Source organism: Stigmatopora argus, chromosome 18 (assembly GCF_051989625.1).
Source record: "Stigmatopora argus isolate UIUO_Sarg chromosome 18, RoL_Sarg_1.0, whole genome shotgun sequence".
NCBI lineage: Eukaryota > Metazoa > Chordata > Actinopteri > Syngnathiformes > Syngnathidae > Stigmatopora > Stigmatopora argus.
Window position 1 is genome coordinate 3,319,923 of NC_135404.1, and position 26,808 is coordinate 3,346,730.

General features: G+C 39.6%; 1 protein-coding gene across 1 annotated transcript; it reads left to right on the forward strand.

Moving 5' to 3' along the window:
* Positions 1-14,118: 14,118 nt before the first annotated feature.
* On the forward strand, positions 14,119-21,258 carry tob1b (transducer of ERBB2, 1b). The gene is made up of 2 exons (XM_077626049.1): positions 14,119-14,393; positions 19,156-21,258. Exon 2 carries the CDS (start codon positions 19,315-19,317, stop codon positions 20,320-20,322), a length of 1,008 nt encoding a protein of 335 aa, XP_077482175.1. The 5' UTR covers positions 14,119-14,393; positions 19,156-19,314; the 3' UTR covers positions 20,323-21,258.
* Positions 21,259-26,808: the final 5,550 nt, after the last annotated feature.

Sequence of the window (26,808 nt, forward strand, 5' to 3'; positions counted from 1 at the left end):
CCTTGTTGGAGCTACCGAACCCCACCAATTTCATATCCGCATTCACCGAACCCTACTTTAGTGTAAAATAAAATTGGATTTTTTTCAAATTCAAGATATATAAATTCCTCGCAGCACAGATTGGCCAAGCAATGTCACGTGATCATCTGCAGCCAGTGATGGTTAAGCGGGGCATGTTATCATGAATAGACATGATGAGTCGATGTGTCTTGACCTCAGCGGCAGAGACTCCTCCAAACCCCTGAGACCGACTCACCGAACCCAGGTTAAGAACTACTGATCTAGAAATTAACAGCTAGCATTAAACATTATTCACTCTACACATGACTGACCATGACTTCTGGCTCATTCTTTAATCCTTCTCATCCTAGTCCTGCCTCAGCCTGCCATGTGTGTCTTTGACATTTGTCAGAAAAATAGCACTTAAGTGGTACTTTAACTGTGAAGGGAAAAAAGGAGGTGTATGCGTGTAAGAATGGTTGCCATGGCTACTTGACATCATGTCTGACAAACAACAGAATTGAAGGCTTTTTTTTTTTTCTATAAGAGGGTTTGTTGGGACTTAATTTTTATAAAATCATGCTGATTATACTAGAAAATACATCTCATGGGATGAGAGATGAGAATGCTTCACTCTGCCATGGGTCACTTTCTGTAGGTTTTTGGTCACCTGCTTTAAATTGGGGGCATTTTCTGGTTACATTTTTGTGTGTATATATATATATATATATATATATATATATATATATATATATATATATATATATATATATATATATATATATATATATATGTCTATATATTTATTTCAGAGGATTATGTTTAGCTTAACATTTGCTGTGTCATTAAACAGAACAGTGAATCGCATTAAGCTTCGGAATACTAGGCATGAAATGCAACAAGACCACGCTACGCATGACTGCTGTTGAGCTGATGTCAATAACAATAACATCGCAGAGGTCTTTACAGATACTACATGGTATGCGATTATATATATATATATATATATATATATATATATATATATATATATATATATAATCATTATAATCGCATACCATGTAGTATCTCTAAAGACCTCTGTGATGTTATTGTTATTGACATCAGCTCAACAGCAGTCATGCATACCATGGTCTTGTTGCATTTCATGCCTAGTATTCCGAAGTTTAATGCGATTCACTGGTCTGTTTAATGACACAGCAAATGTTAAGCTAAACATAATCCTCTGAAATAAACCCAAGAGGCCAATGGTACTTAAATTAGAAGAGCAAAGTTTATCCCATATTGTGTAACCTTGTTTCCTGCTTGAGTTTGCGTTGATAGGAATGTGTGAAAACCCAGGAAGTCACGACAAATATCCAATGACTGAAAGCTAAATGGCTCTTTGATTTTGTCGCAGAGACATTAATTCTTTGCACTCCTCAGAAGTCAGATAAACCTTAAAGGCACCCCATCCATATTTTTGTACGTCCTCAGGGTTGAACGCCCTTGACTGACCAGAGACCAATTGCAAGGCATATACAGTAAAACCACACCTACTTGCGGTTCAGCAAACTCGGCTTAGGTCATTCGCGGGTTTTTACATAGTAACATAACTCATACGTTCATATGAGCCTAATGGTCTCTTACATGTTCACAACTAGGGTTCGATTTATCTGAAGGACAACCTGGATGCACGATTAGTCTTCCTGGGCCAACGGCCTGATAACTAGTGTGTGTTTTTGGCTGCTGAATAAATGTCAATGAAGCATCGTGTTACGTCTTTGGCAAGACGTCGTGGCGAGGTAACGAGGAATTACGACCCAATCGCAGGGAAGCAGGCGAGGAAGAGGGAAGTAGTGCTCATACCAAAACTTTAAGAACTTAGGCAGGATCTTAGAAAATAACAAAGACTTAGAAATCAAATCACAAAACCAAACCTGACAAGGGTCGATACGGAAAAGCGAGGAACGAGGCACATGGAACGTGGATCGAGGTAATGAGGAAATGTGGCGAGGACAAACGAAAGCAGACGATCCAACAAATGACATAACAATCAGTGAGGTTTAAATAGACTGACATGGATTGACGAGACAATTAGGAACACCTGGGAAACACGAGGGAGCAGGCAGGGAATACACCAGGGGCAGAGAAATGACAGCTGAACACAATGGGCAATCACTCAGACAGGACATCAGGGGGGAAAACATAAAATCAAGCAACCCTAACACATCGCTGCTTAGCACCTTGGTTGACCACATTGTCTCAGACTACCGTTCTGGCTCGCAACAACGTGTGTTACGGGTAGACCCAGGTTCATTGAATCTCGGGGAAACCTCCCTCCCGATCCCTTCAAGAGAGGATGCTAACAGCTACCGCATCTTCTCGCGTAAAAGCCCTATTTGTAACTCAAAAAAATGATGACTGAATCAAGGGTATGGCTTATATGCAGCGTTGCTATACTCTTTTTCACCTGTAGATGTCGGCAAATTGACATTTACTATGTGTTGTTATTTTCTGTTTTGCAGTAAGAACACCATTACTGGATGAATTACTAACTTCCTTATGATATTGACCCTAATCATGTATCTAAAAAATACCACATGATATTTTTTTTTGTTTTCCCTTCAAAGTAACACATTTTTACTCCCTATTAAAACCATGAATATGGAGGTGAAAATTGTGAATCAATGGGCGGCTTGTAAGAAATTGTAAAATTGAACGATTATAAGGCCATTTTAAGGGTGCGGCTTGTGCGCTGGGGCGGCTTATTTGCGAGAACATGCGGTAGGTTGCCAGCTGGGCTTGCGGTTACTGTGCTCTTCTGCCACACTGGCCGCGGTGTGTGGGACTGCATCCACTCCTGACTTGGGAGAAGGGTATGGATCGCAAAACTGGCAGACTGGTAACAACTGGCAAGCTAAAAGCCAAGAAGAGCAATGTATAATTGCTAGCATACTCTCTTGAAGGCGTCAGGAAGGCGGTTTCCACAACTTACAATGCATACAATGAACCGGCGAAACCGGGCTGGCGACACAATCTATCCCCTCTCCCAGGTCAGAACTTGAAGTTGCACCGCACAACGCAGTCAACATGACAGGACAGCACGACAACTGCTACGCTAAAGGCCGAGGATAACAGCCAAGCTGTAATTGTACTCTCTTTATGGTAGGTTTCCACGACATATGCTGGTAACTTAGTTTAATAGAATCGTATTTCATGTAATGGAAGTTGTATTGCACTACTGGACTCTAGGAATGCGGAAAATGTTTTAGATAAAAGTCATGGCTACATACTGTATTTACATTCATACCTAGCCAACAAACAAAGGCAGTTGTTTCTAGTAGTTAAGCCTACTGTACAGACTAGGGTGTCATTTACAATACATAATGTTGTAGTGAAGTTATTCTGGCTATGGCACTCATTTGTAATTTCTTTCAATTCATGTAATGCAACCTTGATATGTCCGTGTGCGGTCGATTGGTCGCCGGTCTTTTGGTCGCCGGTCTTCTGGTCGCCGTCTTTTGGTCGCCGGTCTTTTGGTCGCCCAACCGCGACAACGGGCGACCAAAAGACCGGCAACCAAAAGACCGGCGACAAAACAAGGTAAAACAACACGGTCTACGCATCAATAAAAGCTAACTATGGCCACGAGCAGTTTCACTGAGCCGACGTGTGAGTGTATGAGTTTGTATGTACATGCGTTGTCCCTTTAAGAAGCTATGTCAGTCAGGAACTTAACAAGTTCTCCAACAAAAAACAATAAAAGTCCGGGAAATTTTGAGCTTTTCTTTAGCCTAATAATTACTAGGGCATTAAGTACGTATGACTAAATAGTAATTCGCAGTTTGTATTTAGGGAATTTGAGCAACGATTTAAATGGTAATTATCACTTACCTTCCGGGCGACCAAAAGACCGGCGACCAAAAGATCGGCAACCAAAAGACCGGCGACCAAAAGATCGGCAACCAAAAGACCGGCGACCAATCGACCGTGTACCGATATGTCACTAGTGTTTCCATCACATGAGTTGTTTAAAGCCATCCGAGAAGCTTCTGATGTGTATGTGACTAAACTGTGCTCAAGAGAAATAATGCTTGCATGTGAAAATTCTTTTGTTTTGCAAATCTGTTCATCCATGCTGCGCATCTCTGTCACATCAGAAGGTGACAGCATGACAATATATTTGAAAACTATCTACAAAGGTGTCGTAAGTGTATCTAAAGTGTTAGGGTTCGTAGCTTAGGCCCTAGCGAATGTTTTAGACATAAGCTGCTGTGAGCAGTTATAAGGAGGTCAAATGCAATGGCAGTGTTGGCATAGACATCAAAGTAAGGCATTGTGGGCAGTTTTAAGGAAGTTTTACATATTACGTATTCGCCACAATGCTCAGGTGAAAATCCGCATGAAATGCAACAGTCCATGTATACTAGACAAAGAATACCACTCTCAAACACATTCTTATAAAATGTAGTGTATTCACTTAGCCTAAAATGCAAGTATTAATAAAATGTGAGCGGCTGCATGTGAGGAAAACATGGACCCCAATGAAGAGAGATTTGAACTGCGAAAGAATTAGGTAGATGTGCTAACCACTAGCCCTAGGGTGTGGAACAAATTGGGCTATATTATTGTTATGGTTTGCCACAGAGGATAATTCTAAATCTGAATTATATAACTGCACGATCTCATATACACAACAAATTTAGTGATGAGTTGTTTGGAAACCAGTAGCCAGTAAACAATTTTGTTTAACTACTATTCAACTGTTCAGTTTGTTCGCTTGGTAACAAAAAAAATGCTTGCAACTGCTTAATCGTTTTAAAATTGATCATTTGCAATGATTGGTATTTTAGCAAGAAACACAAGGTGGCCCACAAAAAAGAAAATTAGCACTTTCAGAAGAAAATATTATCCCTGCATAACTAAATGAAGAAGCATTGTGTAATATCATTGTATCATCTATTGCAAAGTGGGTTCTGTTTTTTTTTTAAATTATTTTTCCTTGTCAGCAGCGCTGATGATGAATTGCTTTCTTGAACTCTCTGTCTGCCAACATCATCATAGCCGAGCGTGTCGGTGCCATTACTTATTTGAATTAAAGCAGAGAATAAAGCAGATGCTTGCACGTGTGCATGAAGCTATAAATTACAGTGAGCGGTGTAATGTTTCAATTGCTATCAGGACAGATCTGCTATGAATATTCATTGAACACACCTCCTCATAAGACTGCAACAGAGCCATTAAATGACTGCTCCACAAAAGATCTTCTTCAGCAAATCTTAGCTTATCAAGAAAATGCGTTAAAGGATTCCATTTAACATAACACACTTATAGCTAAACAACTCAGTCTCCAATAAGTGGGTTTTTTTCCACAGCTTTTGAAGTAATTTTTATAAAGTACAGTCGTACCTCTACTTATGAAATTAATTGGTTCCAGAACTTTTTTCGTAACTTGAAAATTTCACAAGTACAGCAGTACTTTATATGTAAATTCTTTAATTCATTCCACGGTCCTCACACAACTACCAGCTAAACCAGGGGTAGGGAACCCGTGGCTCGGGAGCCATATGTGGCTCTTTCCATGGGTGCATATGGCTCTCCACTAACCTGTGATATAAAATATGGAAATCACTGGTGAGATAGCTGAATCCTGAAGGCACTAATAGGAATGTCATGTCATGTTGACACTACCTCTACCACCACTTTAATCTTAATTTTGTTTGATGATATCATTGATACTGATTTATTAGCAACAGCATAACAATATTGTCAAAAGAATTCAGAGACTTTTTGTACTTTTAAAGTGGTGAAATGACAAAAAAACATCACACATTTTCATGTATTTTTACCTTTCAATTCTGAAAACGGCTCTCAAGAAATAACATTAGAAAATATGAATTGTTCATGGCTCTCTCTGTCAAAAAGGTTCCCGACCCCTGAGCTAAACCCTTTAAAATGTGTCAAAGTGTTCCAATTTTGTTGATGTGAGGAAACACTAAGGAAAATTATAAGGAAATGATTTATTACTGTCTTAAAATGAATAAAGCAGATGAAAATGTGCCTTGCGCCACTGAAATAGTTCCCTCCGAGTCTGTTAAATATGGGAGATATACCCGTGTTTATCTGCCAGATGGCGGCAAGAGCCCGTTCTACCAGGGACGCAAGCCGTCCACTTTGTAGTACATTTTAGACTTTTACGTGTGCCCTATGTGTGTGTGTGGAAATGTGTGCCGTGTTGCATCCGTATGGTTTTAATCGCTTAATAAGGGGAATTGCAATCATTAATAAGGGGAACATTTAGCCGAGGTGAACAGGTATGTAAGAGAGAATCTTGAAACATGGATATTGGTTTTTGTGAGACAGCCAAGTGAATTGAATTGAATGCTTTTATTGTCATTATATGAGATAGAATGAGAGCGATGAAATGAAAGCCCAGTAGAGGGTAATGAGGTTCTAAAGTGAGAATCAATGCATCCGCGACAATATTTTCAAAGTAAAATAACAGGATAAAGGAAATGCATTTACTTTTTGGGGGATTTCGTAACTTGGATCTTTTTCGTATCTTGAGTCACTCATTTGCTTATAAAAGGCTTTCGTAACCTGAAAATTTCGTACCTAGAGGCATTCGTAAGTAGAGGTATGACTGTAGTACAAATTTTGGCATAGATGGGCAATATGAATATAATTTTTTTGTTGCTATCATAAAACGGCGTCAGGCTTTAAGCTTTATTTACGTAATTGATGGTATTAAGGTCAGACATATACGTATAGACAAAATAGACTACGTCATAATAGGAGCAATTTCATTTTTTTTTTCCCCCTGGCGGCCAGGTTCAGGGGAAAAAATTAATTCAAAAAATGAGAAAGCGGCAGTTATCGAGATACTTGGAAGTCTCGTGAGATTCTAGGCAGGGGGATATCTACTCGAGTAGGCATACCCGGGGTCCAGTTTCTCAGTTGTATGCCGTAGGGGCTCAGTATTTTATTTATTATTTCAACAGTCCCCTTATCGTCTGTTGAGTCACAACATAACCAGCTTGGATGCGTGAGGTCATCAAGCTATAATATCATCCCATTAAAGTTATTTAATGACTGGACTATATCCCACTGAATTTGCCCCATATCTATATAAAACTTGATTGCGCTGAATAGACCGAATGGAAGCAAGTGTGTACGCAAGCAAAGATCCCCCTGTCTAAAATCTCGCGAGACTTCCAAGTATCTTGATAACTGCCGCTTTCTCGTTTTTTTAATTAATGTTTTTGTGACTAGGCGGCCAAGCTGAGGAAAAAAAGGAAGAAGAAAAAAATAAATCAATAAACAACCCCAAAAATAATTTCATTTGAAAAACAAAGGAAAAAATTAATTTAAAAAAAAACCGGGAAAAAAATAATAATTTGAAAAACAAAGAAGAAAAAAAATCATTCAGAAAACAACCCCAGAAAATAATTTAATTTGAAAAACAAAGAAGAAAAAAAATCATTCAGAAAACAACCCCAGAAAATAATTTTATTTGAAAAATAGTTTAAAAAAAATAATTAATTCAAAAAACAACTCCAAAAATAAATTAATTTGATAAAACAGCCAGGGCTTTAAAAAAAAAAAGAAAAAGAAAAAGATGAATGCAACAAGCTTCCGTACTTGACAAACAACAAAAACAAAAGAAATCCAATATTCAGCTTTTGTTGTTGAGCCATCTTGTCTGAGTTTTGTATCGACTATTGATTATGCAATAATAAATGAGTGTAGTTCCATGCATATTTTCATTTCTGCTTGTGAATTCAAAATGCAAAATTTGTTATTGACTTTTTATTTAGAGCCTGCCAACACATGGAGAGGTTTGGATATGGTTGGCATACTCTGATGTGTATGCTCTAACTAAAGCCTGATAGAGGGTGAAAAGGATTTCACAGTGCTGTGAAGAGTGGACAAAAAATGTCTATGTGGACTGACTTCACTCAAAAATTTACGGGAGTCATGCTAAAACATCTGACTTCATTAGATGTGTTTACCTCAAAGTCCCTATCAGACGCTCACGACAACAGAGGAAAACTTTCACCTCGCTCACAAGCCTTTTCTGGAGAAGAATAACAAATAAGTCATTGTTAGGCATGCTGTGGGACTGTTATTGTACCTGCCTCCAAGCCAAGACCAACAGCCACATACTGGGTATATAAAATGAGACAACAGGCCTAAATGATATTGAATCCCCTCATGGTATCGCATACTGAATTGTAAAGTAGCCTTTGATTGCCAACACAAATGAGAAAATATTTTAAAAACCTGTTGTCAAAACATCCAAAAGAAACTCCCTGTTTTAACAAGTATATTTGTTTCCCTCAAAATAACCTTATCTTTATGGCGTTGAAGTGTAAATAACTTCTTTACATTTTAGTAGTTTTTCCTTCAATAAATATACATGTTTCTTCTTTTTAATTATCTTATTCTTAATGCGTAAAACAAGGTTTTGATCAAGTGCATTGGAGTGGAAAATAATCTTATTTAACAATTTGAACAAAAAAAGTCATTTTTATAATGTGTAAGAGAGTAAAACATCAATAAAAGACAATATTTTCAGGAAGTGGATAAAATAGCTATTGTCAGAATTTTTTAATTACCAGTACTACTTTAGTCAATCAATTCCATGTGTTTCAGATTATGTAGCCTACTTGGCACACATTGACTACCAACTGTAATGTGTATGTTGGCTTTAATAAATCCAAAGAATGAAGTCTTACATTGAGAAATACAGAGAAATTGCACAGGTACAGAAACTATTAATTGCCTAATTTTATTCTTTAGCTACTTTTCACTTTCATGAGTTGACGGATCACCTTCGTCACAACATGGCGGCACTCGCAAGTGGTAGACTTCATTGTTTAAACATCATTTTCTTAATTTTTTTGTTCAAAGAAATTTGTGACTTGCATATGATATTTAGATTCAGATTAGATTTAGATTTCTAAATCAAGGTCTTTCATACTAGCTCTGTCTTTTGTATCAATGTGTAGTGTCTAGTATAATTTCTTCAATATACATTAAATGGTTACAAGAAGGTGGCCCGGTGGCACAAGTGGTCCTGGGTTTAAATCCAGGTCATGTCCATCTGTGTGGAGTTTGAATGTTCTCCCCAGGCTTGCGTGGGTTTCCTCCGGGGACTCCGGTTTCCTCCCACATTTCAAAAACATGCATGGTAGGCTGATTGGACACTCTAAATTGCTCCTAGGTATGAGTGTGAGCATGGATGGTTGTTTGTCTACTTGTGCCCTGCAATTGGCTGGCCACCAATTCAGGGTGTCCCCAGCCTCTGGCTGGGACAGCTGGGATGGCTCCAGCACCCCCGCGACCCTAATGAGGATAAAGAGGTTCAGAAAATGAGATGAGATGGTTACAAGAAAACTGATGTCAATATGTGAAAGTTGCTTCAAATTATTTCCATTGTTCCTGATAAGCCTTTAATCATTTTTTCTTTTTTTTTAGTTAAATGATTTTTCTCAGCTGTATTTCGAACAAATATTAACTCATTGTATTTAAGACAATAGGCCTACTACAATGGTGACTATCCAGTGTGTTGGGGTTATTCTGGGATGTTATTATATATGTGCATATTGGGGCACATATGGAATACGTGCATATTATTAAATCATTCTTACGAAGCTCGAGGCAGCTGGCTTGGAGGACATTTAATTGTTTTCAGGACTATTGACTCGGACAGGACACCATGTTCCAGGCCGAGGATTGTTGATCTGAGTTCCAATGGAGATCTGTGAAGGACTCTCAAATTGCTTTGACTTGGATTCCGGCAGATGGCGATAATCGAATCAACTTCCGAAAATACTCGCATATTGTTTAAAAATACTGTTGCCTACTTGTGCAAATTCTTACGCAGTTGTTTTGGTTTCCGACCTGATATGCAATTGTTGTGGCAGTTGTTTTTTTACCTTAATGGTGTTATTCGGTTAGCTTATGCAATTGTTTGAATCAGATTACAGTAAGTGTTTTGATTATGCGCGACTAAATGGACAGAGGAGGATGCCGTTTCTTCAGAATCATCTGTGACGAGGACGAAGTCAGGGTGGATTCTTCTTGCAAGTTTCGTAGCTGGAATATGTCAATGATGTCTCTCTGTTTTTATTAAAGTATACCTATTAGTAAACCTATCACAGTGATAGGAATGGATTGGTTTAAGAAAAGATGCTAACTCAGAACTGGACATTGAATAAAATTCTGATCCAGATGAAGGTCCAAGCATGAATGACAGTCCATCAAATGCAAAAACAGCTTACTCACTGAATGTCAAGTATGAATTACTGTATTTATTCGAGTATAACGCGCAAAATCTTGTACCAAAAAAACTGAACCAAAGTTTGGGTGTGCGTTATACATGAGGACTTCGCTTCTATGACCAAATACTGGTGAAAAACTGACTTCCGCCGGTGAAAGAGTCCCCTCCGCAGCCGTTATAATGGTAGATGTAAAACATGTATTCGTCCACCAGATGGCGCATGAGAGCTCATTCTACCAGGGCCCAAAGAAGGTAAATTAAACCCTCTTCAAATAGACTCCGGCAAGTTTATAGGGGAGGGTAAAATAAGCTCCAGAGAAATGTTAGCGGGGCAGCCGCTCACTCAAGTCCGCCGAGGGAGCGCTATCATCGGATAGGCTTCGTGGCTTGCCCCGCCGACATTGGCCGGGGCTCACACTTAGAAAAAATAACTGCAGAATGGAATCAATTGTATGGTGAATCTGATGTTGATGAATCAGACTGAATTTTTTTTTAATATTATGATGATGAATTAGACTTTAAGGACTAAATATTGTAAATTCCATTTGAGAATTGTGCTCATACTGGTAGTTTGTTTTACCAGGTTTCCATGTCATATATTGTGACTAAATGTTTTGTCATGGCAACATGTGTTCAGCATTTGCCAGTTACCAGTATCAGTACAATCATTGGTGTGAGCTGAGAAAAAGTGAAAAAAAATGCAAACCAATTTTTAGTCACATATTATGGGTGCGCGTTATACACGGGTGCGCATTACACTCGAATAAATACGTAATATAGCAAAATATATATTTAATTGGGTTCAGCCTTTACTAAAGAAGAACTGGACATAGTACAGGATTACCTTTCACCAGGGATACGATAACGAGTATAAAAAAGAGTTTTTACATTTTTTTGTGGAAATGTGCCTTGACATTTTTGGGCAATTAAAGGCCCTAATGGTGGGTTTACCAGCATTCATGTCATCGATCACATTAATAACTTCCTTGGTTGATGGGGTTTGCTCTCACATGCTACTGGGACGCAAACTGGAGGAAAAACTCTTTATTAGAATTGCAGCTTCCTAAAGTCCCTAAAGCTAAGGCTGCATAGCAATATATAGCAGCACCAAGCTAAACATCGACAAGATTCATGCACACCATCCAATTTATATTGTTTCGTGCGATAATGATGGATGTTGTAAATCAAAGATCAAACGCTTTTGTTTGCAACATGAAAAAATAAATTTGATCACAGAATTCCATCAAATGCTTCTAATTAATACTTCAAAGCATTTATAATAAATGTGTTCCCAAAATAATTCCCTCTAAATGTGAGTAACAACCCATCCAAGGCAAATGAAAACAAATGGTCTCTGAAATGTTGACAAAATGCTGCCTCCATAAGTGAAAACTAATGATGTTTGATTGCGTTTCTATTCACGCTTAACTAATTGGAACGCTGGTAATAAAAGTGGATTTTGAGTGCTGTGAGATTTGTTTCAACTTAATATTATCAGTTCATTCCAAATTTGGGGGACATTTTGGCTTCAAAATTCTTTTAAAATACATGTTCACATTTCTGGCTTTTTGTTACATATTCATCATTAACAGATTATTAAATTCAAAGCTTTGATAAATTCAATGGTAAAATAAATATAAATTTGTTCATTCATCTGCTGTACCGTGTATCCTCGCACAGGTTGCGGGGGAAACTGGAGCCTATCACAGCAGACTTCGGGGGAAAGGTTTACTACACCCGTGACTAGTCGCCAGTCAGCCATAGGCCACACGAAGAAACAGACAACCATTCACAGGCCCAATCACACCACCCCTGGCCCGAAGTCAGCTAGGGTAGGCTCCAGCATCCCCCGCGACCCTAGTGAGGATAAAGCGGTTCAGAAAATGAATGAATAAAAGATAAACAGTTAGCGGGAGATAGCATGACGGAGTCGATAATATGCGGGAAAGCCAGCAAGCATCTGAAAAAGACACCAGCAAAACCCTTCAAAGCGAGTCGTGAATGGTTCGATAATTTTAAAAAACGAACTGGACGAGACGAACCCTCGGTTCTGAGGCTTGGAGCAGAAGGAAGTTCCTCCTCGAAAGCCACGGTGGAACACATTAACATCTTTGCCTCGGTTATTGCACAAGAAGGTTTAAATTTAGTATAACATAAGATTAAAACTTATTTTTAAGTGTGTGTATAGTTAGGGTTAATTAAGTTCATTTAAGTTAAATTTAAAGTTTCTGTTGTTACGAGCGTGTCCGTCAAGTCTCTCTCTTGTCCTCTCTCTCTCTCTTTCTCGTCTGCGCCGTCTGTCTGTATTGAGAAATGTCAAATTTTAGCATTAAAGATCATAACCATTAGATAGGAACAGTTGTGCCTCTACTTCCAAATTAATTGGTTCCAAGACTTTTTTCGTAACTTGAAAATTTCGTAAGTAGAGGTGTACTTTATATGTAAATTCTCTAATTCGTTCCACGGTCCTCACACAACCACCAACTAAACCCTTTAAAATTGCCCTAAGTGTCCCAATTTTGTATGAAAGGTGTGAAGAAACACAAAATGAGAGAACATTATAAGGAAATGATTTATTAATGTCTTAAAATAATTAAAACATATGAAAATGTGCCCGCGCCGCTGAAATATCTCCCTCCCTTATATATTTAATACATAATAATAATCGGACATAGGCTTTGTCATCATCATTGACTTGACAAAAGCCTAATTGTCATCATACCCTGCTGCGTATGACGAAATTGGTAGTGCTTCTCCACAAGGTGCGCTTTCCCCGCAAAAGGCCCAAATAAATGATAATTTCAGACTCGTTGGCATTCTGCCGTGATGGATACATCGCATCACCCCCCGAGCGCAACCAAATCCCGGCGACTGCAGAAAAAGTTTGCCTCGCAGATGCCAACAAAGAAAAAAAACGGATCACTTACCTCTCACTGTCTCCTCACTTACCTTCAGTCAGCCAGTGGGAGACAGATCACCGCCCAACGTCTTTCATGTTACCTCACCCCGAAGTTATTACACAGAAGGGATTGTGTGTCATGCTACCGCAAGTTGAGAGTCCTGATGGCAGTGGGAAAAACTGTCCTTAAGCCTATTTTTCCGTACTTTGTGAGACTTGTAGCGTCTGCCAGAGGGCAGCAGCTGGGACAGGTTGTGACCAGGGTGATATGGGTCCCCGACAATGTTCCCGGCTCTGCTGAGGTAACGAGGGTATATACGAGGTAATACCCGTGTTTGTCTGCCAGATGGCGGCAAGAGCCATCCACTTTGTAGTACATTTTAGACTTTTACGTGTGCCCTATGTGTGTATGTGTGTGTGTGTGTGTAAAAATATGTGCCACATTGCATTTGTAGTTTTTAATCGCTTAATAAGAGGAATTAAAAAAAAATGGATAAGGGAATACATTTGCTTTTTAGGAGATTTCGTAACTTGGATTTTTTTTCGTATCTCAAGTCACTCATTTGCATAGACGAATTTGTAACCTGAAACTCCCGCGCCTAGAGGCATTCGTAAGTAGAGGTATGACTGTATTTGTTACTTTGTAGGTGGTGAATTAGAACCAATATTTTTTTGTAATATACTGTTTTTTTGTGTTTGTTAAGAGGGTGGGAACGAATTAATTTGTATTTAGTTCATTTCTATGGGGAAAAATGATTTGAGATACGAGTAGATTGACATAGGAGCTCGGTCCCGGAACGCATTAGTTCAGACAGCAAGTGAATGGTTAACCACTGCCTCAAATAGAATCCTCCTCTCGTTGACTGAGGACCAAATCAACCAATTGAAAGATGGGATTTGGTGCTTTGCCAAAGACGTCATGGTGCTCGTTGACGACGCCTCTTCCGTGTCAGTGGCGAAGGGATACTATATATACAAGTCGCCATCAGTCTTTAAAGGGCACAGTTGGAAATACTCCCAGCCTGCGGGGGTCTTCGAAGTAATTTTTTGGGGGGACTCGGAAACCAGCTATCAACCCCTCTTCTCCGAACAAAAACTTTGCCTGGGAACCCAACGTCGACATAAAATCATTTTGTACTTAATTGGGAAAAAAACTGCACTTCATAAACCGATAATACTCCAAGCGGAAGCCTGCTATTGCAAGAAGGACATACTGTAATTTTCCATGTAAGTACATTCCTATTCAAACTAAACGACGTCCTACCAGTTTAATGAAGAATCCGAACTTTGGTGTGTATATTCGATCGTTTCCTTGCATTTTCAAGAAATGACATTAACGCAGTTAAATGTTAGTCACGTACCAATTGACGAATATCTTGGCTAGTGACATGCTAACTATTGAGAAGCCACAAGAAGAACGTGACTTAGCCTCATGTGACGTTTCTGTATTTTTTTCCATTATTTTGCGTCCTTGCCTTTACCTTTAATCGCTCACTCGGTAAACACAACGGGCTCATAATGATAACCAGCCTAGTCGAGCTATACATTAACCGCTTTCGGTAGATTAGGAAGAAAAAACACGAAGCTGTACAGGCGTTCACACCCCTCACGGCAAGTTTTGCTAATCTTCGACGTTTACGTGTTACAAAAAAACCTTCCTATATGATAGAAACTGCGTTGGTCATATAACAGTTGCATTCACAAGCTAGGCTCCTGTTTTAGCTCGGTGAATGCAAGTTAGAGGCAGAAATTAGGATCCACCCTGAGAGCTCTTGGTCGGCATTTTGTCCGTACATGTCTTTATCGCGTCTGCTTGATTATTGCACATTTTCCATTCATCCACAGAGGTCACCCTTTGGTGGCTTGTAGCCTTTCACACAAAGGCCACACAGCTGACACAGACGGTGACTTAATGGCTTATTAATAACGGGGTACATATAGTCTATCTGAATGAATAATATTCAAGACAAAGGGCAGTGTTTCCTCCTAATGTAGGTTGGTTTGAGTGGTTTGTGCCTATACAACAAGAGAGATGACTGGGCCCTGGTGCCCACCTTTTTTAATGATCAATCTTTGTCATCTCATTTTTCATAACCGCTTCGTCCTCATTAGGGTCGTGGGGGTGCTGGAGCATACCCCAGCTGACTCCGGCTGGGCCAGAGGCGGGGGACACCCTGAATCGGTGGCCAGCCGATCGCAGGGCACAAGGAGACGGACAACCGTTCACGCTCACACTCATACCTAGGGGCAATTTAGAGTGTCCAATCAGCCTACCATGCATGTTTTTGGAATGTGGGAGGAAACCAGACTACCTGTAGGAAACCCACGCAGGCTCGACGAGAACGTGCAAACTTAACACAGGTGGACCGACCTGGACTTGAACCCAGGACCCCAGAGCTGTGAGGCCGACGCGCTAGCCACTCGCTTCACCGGGCTGCCGATCAATCTTTGTAAACCTCTAATTTTGAGGGGAATTTGTGGGATTGGTAACTAAAATTGGAACTGATGTGCTTTTTTTAAATGTATTTTTTTATTTTGATTTTTGAGTCATTCCCTGCCTTTGAGAGCGATGGACATTCAACTTGTTCAAACTGAAAGAACTGGATGTTCAATCAACTTGGCCTGAAATCGGCAAATGAACAAATGCGTTGGACACGTCCTGCCATCATTGCCAGTTCGTGAATTAATCGATTTCTAACTTCTCAAACCCTAACCTGGATTAATTGTCATTTCATCTTTCTCATATGCTGCTTTGTTAGAAACAAAGGTTCTCAATAAAATGTGTTTTTTATGGAGCAAAAGTGTCAAATAAAAATTGATTTGCTTTTTCAATTCCTTTTCCAGAAATTGAACAGATTGTGTTCACTATGGGTCAAATTTATACAAAGCCATTGAATTAAATTGTGCCAGACTTTGTCAGATCAACAGATATCGAATCATAATAAAATATGTAATTTACAAACTTTTAGCTCCTAAAAGCTACTGTCAGAGTGCAGCTTGAAGTAGTACAAAACATTGAAATTGGTCATCTTTGGGGGGAGGTTCTGGAGCCTATCCCGGACATCAATGGGCAGTAGGTGGGGTACTAGTTGCCAGGCAATGGCAGGAGACAAATAGACTAACAACTATGAACACACACAATTATGCCCAGCGACAATTTAGAGTTATCAATCAGCCTACCATGTATTTTTTTGTTTTTATGGGGAGAGTAGAAAACCCATTCAGGCTTGGGGAAAACATGCAAACTTGATTTTGAAAATAAGGCCTACTTTGGCATTAAGAATGTCATTCATCCAATCTTCAGGTCTTATAAATAAACAAATGTGATTATTTAAGCAAACCAACACTTGATGTCATGGTAATAGATACAAATACTTTTAAACTCCTCCCACCAATGATTTATATGGCGACAATTTCGTTCTAGCAAAATTTCATGTAATCATGGGGCTTTCTTAAATGATTACCGTATTTTCTTGCATATATGCCGAATTTGTTGCCAAAAAATGACTGAATCGAGGTACAGCTTATATGCGCTCAAATTAGAGTTGACATGCACAAAACTACAAAGTGACAAAGGCGAAACACCATAACACAAGATATGCCCGATATGGTCATTTATTTAAAATGGGGGGTTTGGGGGGACTTTATCCATGTCAACGCATACGTAACCGAACAAACAAATTTGAATTAACTTGGATTAATATATACAGACACACTCAAACATATGTTTAATGTAACTTTACACAAAACTGAATTCTAATTTGGTTTTAATTTTTTTTGTTCTCCGGGTTGACTCCACCCGGACGTTCAGCGGGAGTTTTTAAAATGAACACATCAAGAGTTTTGTTTTTGCCTTCCCCTCAAAATATTTTGAAAATGACGCGCACAAATGTCCTCACAATACGATAATGCGCAACCACTTGCCAGCTTGTCCTGGGTGCCTCTTCTACAAAATCAGAAAACTTGCCACTTCGCTAGCATGTCTTTGATATCCTTTGTAGCCAGGTGGCCCCCCTCGTCCACATACTCCTCGCTACTGCGTTACGGCAACACCTCCAAATGTTCACTCTTCTGGAGCTCGATTAAATCCTGTGTCATCAGTTCTTCGTGGTGCTCGGCGATTAGATCATTCACATCTGCCTCGTTAACCTCCAGCATTAAGGAATTTCTAAGTGACACAATATCATCCATGACAACGAGCATGCTCTGCGACATGGGAAAATGCAAGCTCCGCTCAGTGCTCGTAGATATCTGTTATACACGAAAGAGATGCGGCAAAAAAGACAGTGTGCTACAATGACAAACAGCCTCTCATGTCATGGCCACCTGGCTTTCTCGCATCTTGAAATTTTTCTCGTATCTAGAGCTAGTTATTTGCTCAATCTTCCTCGCATCTCGTAGGTAGAGCTGCTCGTATGTAGAGGTACCACTGTAGAGAAAATAAGTTATTTTGACGTCAATGGATGAAATTCAAGAAAAAAAAAACGTGTCTTGCATAAAATGTGAAAAAACTCACTTGTGCCTGCCATTGCTCGCTCACGGCGCTGGCATCTTACTGTAGTTAAATGTGATCTGATTGGACACACGCGAGTAGCCTTGATACATGTGTTCGTAGTTTTTACCATCTCAGCACATCCCAATAGTTGTTAAGGCTGATCGAAGGTCTTGCGGTCGATCATTAAAATATCACCCTTGATACCTGCGTAATGTGTATCTCATGCTATTATAGCACCGAGAGACTTGGTAAAAAGTAGACCACTTCAGACATACTTCCTGGTTGTACTGCTTACGTGACTTCCTTTTTGAATTTGTGTACGTGCAGGCAACACCCTTTCGGAATGTCCAATCCAGCAGACCGTCGTTTCGATTCACACAGTATCTCAGAAATACCACATGCGTAGATTTTTCTCAAGATTTTCCCTTCGAAGTAACACATTTGTACTTCCTAATAAAACAATGAATATGCAGGTGACCATTGTAAATCAGGGGGCGTTTTATACCGGAGAAATTGTAAAATTCAACGATTTTAAGGGTACACCTTTTACGCGGAGGCGGCTAATATGAGCGAAAATACGGTACATTTAACTGAGAATCTTTGTCCTTATGTTATTTTTGCAAGAAATGTTAATTACGTTGCAGAAATAAAAGATAACTTGGGGCATGTGATTTACTTCCTGATCCTGTGTTGTTGACAAGGCTCCACCTCATTTGTCATGTTAGGTGTGACTTGCACACCACTTGGTCTTCTGATATTTTCTTTTGTATTTTTCCTAATTGTATTTGTTCAATTTGGGTTTGTATTTCTCCCCAAACACCATTAAAAAGTCCCGAATTAAACCTGAGTTGCAAAAAACATGGTAGAAAGTTTTCTGCATAAGAGGACTGTGAAGACTTAAAGCTGAAAAGTATTTGTGGGGGGTGTAACTATTCAAAGGGAACTTAAGTATTCTAGTAATGGCTATCTTGATTTCGTCTTTCCGAGTGGTGATTGGACTACAGTTGCTGAAAAAGGAGTACAAAGCTGTATTTAGAGAGGCCAGGGACACCAATCAGCAAAGTGGTCAGGAACGGCTAACGTGCGCTGTACGTAAAGTATAAAATATTGTCCATGCAATAACCCTAGCATCTGTAGGCCTCTCATGGGATATTTATATTTTTAGTATTCTTCAGTGAATGTGTGTCACTCTAGTTCACTGTATTGTGGACTGGTCTTCTACACACAAGTGACCCTATTAGTGCACCTATGGAAAGTGGTCTCAATGGCTTTCCACAAAGATTGGTTGGGACCAAAATAAAATCTGATTTGTGTCTTAAGGCCTGCAATATATACAAAGCCTTTGAAGGAGTCTCTTCAGATCAAACCTTTTATTGGTGATCAGTCCATGTTATCTGACTGGTATTGAATGTACCTGCAGTAAGTTAAAATTTGGGTGTCAAGTAATTTATTGAAATAATGCGGAAGTAATAATATGAACTTTTTGTCTTTTAGGATCCAGGACCTTGTCACGTGTCAGGAAGGATATTTGGTAACGCGATCTTTCTGCTTTTCTATCACACTGATCACTGCTCCCTTGAGGATTGTTTTGGGTGTGGCACTGTGGGGGGTAAAAACAACTGAGAAGCAAATTTTGTTGCCGCTGAAGCAGCTATGCAGCTTGAAATTCAAGTAGCGCTCAACTTTATTATTTCATATTTATACAACAAACTCCCTCGGCGACGCGTGAATATTTTTGGTGAGGAACTGGAGAGCCTGCTGAGGAAAAAGTATGAAGGCCACTGGTATCCGGATAAGCCATACAAAGGTTCGGGGTTCCGGTGTATCCACGTAGGGGAGAAGGTAGACCCCGTGGTAGAGCAGGCGGCTAAAGAGAGTGGGCTAGCCATCGAAGATGTCCGCAATAACCTCCCTCAGGACCTGAGCGTGTGGATCGACCCATTTGAGGTGAGCTACCAAATTGGCGAGAAGGGTGTGGTCAAGGTGCTCTATGTTGACGATAACGGTGAGAATGGCTCAGAGTTGGACAAGGAAATCAAGAACAGCTTTAATCCCGAGGCCCAGGTCTTCATGCCAATCGCCGAGCCCACGGGGGCATCTTCGGAATCCAGCTCCCCCTCACCACCTTTCGGCCAGTCGGCCTCTGTTAGTCCCTCCTTTGTGCCGCGTTCTGCCCAGCCACTGACCTTCACCACGGCTACGTTCGCCGCCACGAAGTTCGGCTCTACCAAGATGAAAAGCAGCGGCCGCAACAACAACGGCGCCAGTAGCGGCAGTAGCAGCAAGGTGCCAGCGCGCTCGTCGCCAATCAGTAACCTGGGACTGAATGTCAACACCTTGCTGAAACAGAAAGCCATCTCCACCTCCATGCACTCGCTGTACGGGCTGGGCCTGAGTCAGCAGCAGCATCAGAAAGCCTCCGCTCTGTCCCCCAACGCCAAGGAGTTTGTTTTCCCTAATCTCCAGGGTCAATCCAGCCCCGGCCCGGCGTTCCCTACCGAGGGTTCTCTGGGACTCGGACCCATGCCGTATAACAATGCCTTCGACGTGTTCGCAGCCTACGGAAGCCTCAATGACAAGTCCCTTGTGGAGGGCCTCAACTTCAGTCTGAGCACCATGCAGTATTCTAACCAGCAATTCCAGCCTGTCATGGCTAACTAAAGTCATAAAGCGGATGGATATTTATCAATGACGATGGCTTAGAAGTTTGAGGCAAAACAAAGTGCACACTTGAGAAGCCGGCTGATAGCGACTACTCCGTCAAGCGCATGTGCCCAAGGGTGTTTTTTTTACTAGAACCCCTTGAGTTGATTTCTACTCAAAGGTTGTTGTACAAACACATTCAGGCTTGGTTACTTCAGTTCTTCATGCGTCATTGGTTTTCTTTCTTCCTTTTTTTGCCAACCAAGCACAATTTTTGTTTTTCCCTTTTTCACCATGTTAACAAAATCCTCCAAAGAAATTAAGAAAAAAAAACTTCAAGTTCTGGCCTCTTAAGTATTTTACAGGTGTTAAGAGGTGGGTTTTTATGAATTGGCACTAAGTGGGGTTACTTGGTCTTTTTCTAATTGTATAATTTAATTTAGTACAAAGTTTGTAAGATATCAGAGTATATATTGTTTCTATGACATGGTATTGCATTTATATCTTTTTACTCCAGTGATCTGTGATGGCTGCAGCAGCTTTTCTTTTTCTTTTTAAAAAGAATTGTGAAAGAAATCCCATCTTTTAAAAATACACCAGATATTCTAAAGATTGTGTACAGAGTATTTCTTTTAGTGGTGGAACTCAAGTGTAGGAATATTTGCTATTTCTGAAAGATGAATTGTATTTTCTGTTAAGAGGTTAAAGAATTTCCTACATTATGGACAACAAATGTAATTGTATGGATATTAATTTTGTACCTACATTGTGCAATACTTGATGAAAAAAATACGGTATAAAGTATTTTGAGTCAGTGTCTTACATGTCAAGAGAGACTGAAATAGTTTATATTAAGTTTGTATTAAATGCTTCAAAATTATATGCTTGTCTTTATTTTTTTTTAATTTCATATTTGCACCCTTGTCTTTTTAATAAAAGGAAGTAAAGTTGGAAGATCTTGTTGAACATGTAGTTCTTTCTTTTCCTGTAAGAGTGTGGTAGTCCATTTAGGTTTGTTAAGCCATTAGCACACTTTGCAGTTTAGCAAGTTAATAATAGTGAGCACGTGTAGTCAGTCACATGCTCGTGTCATAAGGGCAACCAGAGATTAAGATTGCACTGCTCATCTGTAAACACTGGCTCTGAAGGCCAAGGTTATTATTACACTATACAAGGAATCAAGGGCCAGCTAGAAATGTGTTAAACACGATGTATATATTATTCTTATATATATATATATATATATATATATATATATATATATATATATATATATATATATATATACAATACAAACACTACTGCTGAACAAGAATAATATATACATCGTGTTTATATATATATATATATATATATATGTATATATATATATATATATATATATATTTATATATAAATATATATGACTGCAAATTGGGTCAGATCACAACATTTTTCAGACTAAGAACAGGGTTGGTAATAAAAATTGGGTGATTAAAATGTATTTTTGAGTATTAACTCATTGGGTGAGAGTTTCCTGCGATCAATCGAACATCTAGTATTGCCAACAATGACCGTGTAGCATGATCACATAATGCAAGCCTTCTCAGTTAAAATGGATTTCATAAGATGTATACAGATCTACGTATAAAGCCCTGATCAAAATCAAAAGTTGAAAAATAGCTTGTATTTACCTTAAGCACATTTGAGGCTTTAAGTAGAGTTATAATGAACAAAAGCAAGAAGGGGGAATGTGATAAAAAACACTTTGAAAAACAATTTAGTAAACAAATACCTGACTGCAATTAACTGATTACAGTTGTAAGAGAACAGATTGGTGAAAAGCTGTCATCTTGGTGGGTTGGAACAAAAACCTGCACCTACTCGGCCCTTTCTGGTTTGGCTAGTTTGACACCTGTGCTCTAGGCTGGTGGTCTCCAAACTATTCCACAAAGGGCCGCAGTGGGTGCAGGTTTTCATTCCAACCCAGAAAGAGGACACCACCAATCTGGTGTCCTACAAGTGCAATCAGAGGATTGCAGTCAACGAAATACAACAAAATACTACTACTAGATAAAAGGCAGAGGAGAATGAATTCTTTTCACTATATCAATATACGTATTGTCAATGACTACTTGATTATATATATTTATTATTTATATCTTTCATTTCTTCTTTGTTTTACTATTGTAATTGTTGTTTTACTTGAGTTGGGTGGATGATGAATATACGTCTTGGGGACTTTACTGAGGCAGTACAATATTTTTATGCTCCAGTTTTTTGAAAAGAAGGAAGTACAATTGACTTGGAAATATAGTGTACTGTAGTTGGAACGAGTTGCTCTGTCACTTGTTGTGAGGCAGAGTCATCGCATAGTGCAGTGCTTCTCAATTATTTGCTGTTGCGCCCCACTGAGGAAGAATTTGACATTTCTGCTGGCAATTTTCTTTTTCTTGCTCTGCGGCCCCCCTATTTGAGAAGCACTGGCATGGTGTAAGATCTATAGTCAATACGTCACAATTACTGTGGGCCTAAGCTTTTAATCTTTTGTGTTTAATTTGAAGCCATGAATCGTTTAAAAAGTGCCTCTTTAACAACACAATAGTATTTGCCTTTAACGTAACTGCTTTACACCACCTTTCGAAGAGTGAAGCACAAGCTAGAATCATTTTTATAGTACATAAATATGAATAAATATACAAAGATAGTAGATTGGTTTTTTTAGTTCAAAAGTCCTCACCCTCTTAATTGCTGCTTTTATCCTCTGAATTTCTTTTTTTTTTGTTCACTGCTGTGATTGGGCGGCCCGGCGGATGAGTGGTTAGCGCGTCGGCCTCACAGTGGGGGGCCAGGGTTCAAATCCAGGTCGGTCCATCCGTGTGGAGTTTGCATGTTCTCGGGCCTGAGTGGGTTTTCTCCGGGTACTCCGGTTTCCTCCCACATTCCAAAGACCTGCATGTTGGGCTGATTGGACACTCTAAATTGCCCCTAAGTATGAGTGTGAGCGTGAATGGTTGTCTGTCTTCTTGTGCCCTGCGATTGGCTGGCCACCAATTCAGGGTGTCTCCCCCTCATGCAAAAAATCAGCCTACCGTGCATGTCTTTGGAATGTGGGAGGAAACCGGAGTACCCAGAGAAAACCCACACAGGCCCGAGGGGAACATGCAAACTCCACACAGGTGGACCGATCTGGATTTGAACCCAGGTGTCCCGCTAAGAGGCTGACGCGCTAACCACTCATCCGCCGGGCTGGCCCTGAATGGATGCTGTGATCAATTGGGTCACCTTGTACTAAAGTAAACAATTTCTGTTCTCAGCTCACGTTGTTGTATTTTTCAATGTGAACATTTTTTAAGGCCCTGTACTTGTAATGAGAGCCAACACGCAAACCACACATACAGTACAATGCAAACAGTTTGACATGCACATGGACATTTTTCAGATAAACAGGCCCACAGATGGTATGGTGACACACCAGCTGGAGACTCCCGGGGTTAGGGGCGTTGCCCTGCTGTGACACCATCTTGTCTTCCTCTTGTGTTTACTGTATACGCTTGAACCTGTTTAGCAAGAGACATTATCTTTGCAAACAATACCTGCTGTATCCCATTAGAACCTACACCAACCAAAATGATGTGTTTGTTTTGTTTCTGTTTATTCTCCTCAGTGTTCTTTCGAGGAAAAGAAATCAGTTTAAATCAGTCGTACCTCTACTTATGAAATTTATTGGTTCCAAGACTTTTTTCGTAACTTGAAAATTTCGTACGTAGAGGTGTACTTTATATGTAAATTCTCTAATTCGTTCCACGGTCCTCACACAACTACCAATTAAACCCTTTAAAATTGGTCAAAGTGTCCCAATTTTGTATGAAAGGTGTGAGGAAACACACAAAATGAGAGAAAATTATAAGGAAATGATTTATTAATGTCTTAAAATAAAAACGCATATGAAAATGTGCCCTGCGCCACTGAAATATCTCCCTCCGCGGCCGTTATAGATACCCGGGTTTGTGCAGATGGCAGCAAGAGCCCGTTTTACCAGGGCCGAAAGCCGTCCACTTTGTAGTACATTTTAGATTTTTATGTGTGCCCTATGTGTTTGTGTGTGAAAATATGTGCCACGTTGCATTTGTAGTTTTTAATCGCTTAATAAGAGGAATTCAAAATTTGCCGGGGCTTCTACTTGTTGGCTCGAATGGCGGCAGCTTTCCTTGTTCGACATCCGAGCTGGGTCTTCCTGGGAGCCTTTTCCGGTGGAGGGAGAGCACAGCGCATTAGTGTTTTTATTTTTATTTAGCAATTTTATTTGCTGTTAAGAGGCCGCTGATCTTGCAAACTTACATTTATATATAAATTTAGAAGACAGTTGTTGCGCTATAAAAACTACACACACACACACACACAAACTTATATTTATATATAAATGTAGAAAATTTAGAAGACAGCTGTTGCGCTATAAAAAATTATCTTTTGAAAAATGGGTTACATGAAAAAGGAAAATGTGAGTTAAACGCATAGCACAGCAAACGTGTATACAATTATGTACAGGTATCTTGAGCTGGGAAACGCCACCATCGCGTGTTCAAGCATGATTTTAAAAAATTAATTAATACAATTTTTACTGTAACTTTCAATCTATTTATTCTTCATGAAATATGAATGCTAAAATATGTTACAAAAATGCAGAGGCGGGCCGTCAGGGCCTTCAAGGCCTTCTCTGCTGGTCTAAGAAATATCTGAATGATATATTATATTTTGTCCATCAATACTTATTAAATAATTCCAAATTGTCTGTTAGCTTCCTTTCATTGCTTTTCCCCCTGGTTGCACTGATTCCAGATGTGTTTTCATATTGAAGCATTTAACCAATCACATTTCAGCCATTATTTGTTGCCAGGGTCAGAAATCTGCCTCAAGGCCTTCACAATCACTTCTGCAGGCTCTGCTGCATTAAACAAGCATCGATAAGACTGTTGCTTTAACCAATCAGATTTCGAGTTGGCAACACCACAATGCCTTGTCGAAGGCGTAGGGATGTCATTGCCTTCTCGCAGGCGTAGGGATACGTCATCAACTATGATTGGCTAGTGATTAGCCAGAGCTACCAAAGTGTATCTGTAGCAAGCTGCACAAGCAAATATATTGTTGTGTTGATTTAAAGCCATTTTCAAGACAGACTATGCCAGAAATACGACAACAGGAAAGGCTCGACTTTCAGCATTAGCTTCGATGGCGATAGAAAAGAAGGAAGAAAGAAAGGAGGAGGGAAATTGTGTAAAAAGGATTTTTGGTGAGTAAAATATGGCTATATTCCTAAATAATATTTCAATTGTGGGCCCGGTTCTGATGTGAAAAGCTCCAGTGTTTGTATTTAATCACTAAATGCTGCTAGGAAGTGGATTTTATCCCATTTTAGTGCATTTTTTGCCATTTCGCCATTGACGTCCATCGCTGTCTTTTCCCGGGAAAATCACCCCCTGGCCCGGTTGTAATGTCTGAAAAGCTCCAGTATTTGGTTTAATCATTAAATGCTGCTAGGACGTGGATTTTACCCGTTGAAGGCGCTACGAGAAAATGCACGGACTGCCACTGCAAAAATGTAAGGTGAAATTTGGCCAGATTTGGGAATAATTGAAAGGGTAAACGGTAAAAGTTGTGTTCCTTCCCAATTGTTGCAATGCAACTGGGACGGAATTTCTAGGCAGATAAAAAGCTGTTTATTACTGTTTCAGTAAAAAATAAAAAATAGTGGAGGCAAACACTTCTTCCATGACACCTGGAAATGGATGGGGATACTTTTTTGTTGACTTTATTTGAATTAGGCCTTTTTAATGCAAAAGTGGAATAAGTGTGCATCAGCTCACACAGTTCAAAATAGGCAGTGAACAAAGAGTTTACTTGTACTCAAACACGGATATCCGCTAGGGGTCAATTAGGACATGCCCACACTTTTTTCCAGAGGTATTCCCTATTAACAATAATTTTCCTTCTACTACTAAATTACTGCATACTCACTTGAATGTAGAATAATTCTTGTTATGTCTTGGTCAGACACTGCTGAATAACCTTTCTTCCTAGACGGTACAAAGGCATGCCAAGTTCCAAAAAGTAATTTCAGGGAGATTTTTAAAGAGGCCTAATTCCCCACAAAAACTTCCGTATTGCCCGCAGAAAATGGAAGCCCACCTACAATGAAACCTTATTGGCTAGTTTTTCCTGACTGAACTAATCAGTGCGCTCTCTGTCAACGACTCACTTTAATAGACAGGCATCATGAACACCTCTCTACTTCCTTGTCTGTCGCAGGCCTGTGTAATCTGATTGAAGTAGGCCGTTAAAAACAATGCACAAGTTATTATTTCACCTTCATATTCTCACTACACCCAGCAACAATGCATCTGTTAGGCAGATCTACTTGAATGCTCCTACATTGTTTGGAGGAAAAAAATCTCACGCAAAAGAAATCAAAAGCAAATGTTGAGATCATCACTGCACTGACTTTATCAGGCTGGTATGTCAAAAAAG

Coding starts and splice junctions, on each gene's coding strand:
- tob1b (XM_077626049.1), top strand. CDS start 19,315: ATGCAGCTTGAAATTCAAGTAGCGCTCAACTTTATTATTTCATATTTA.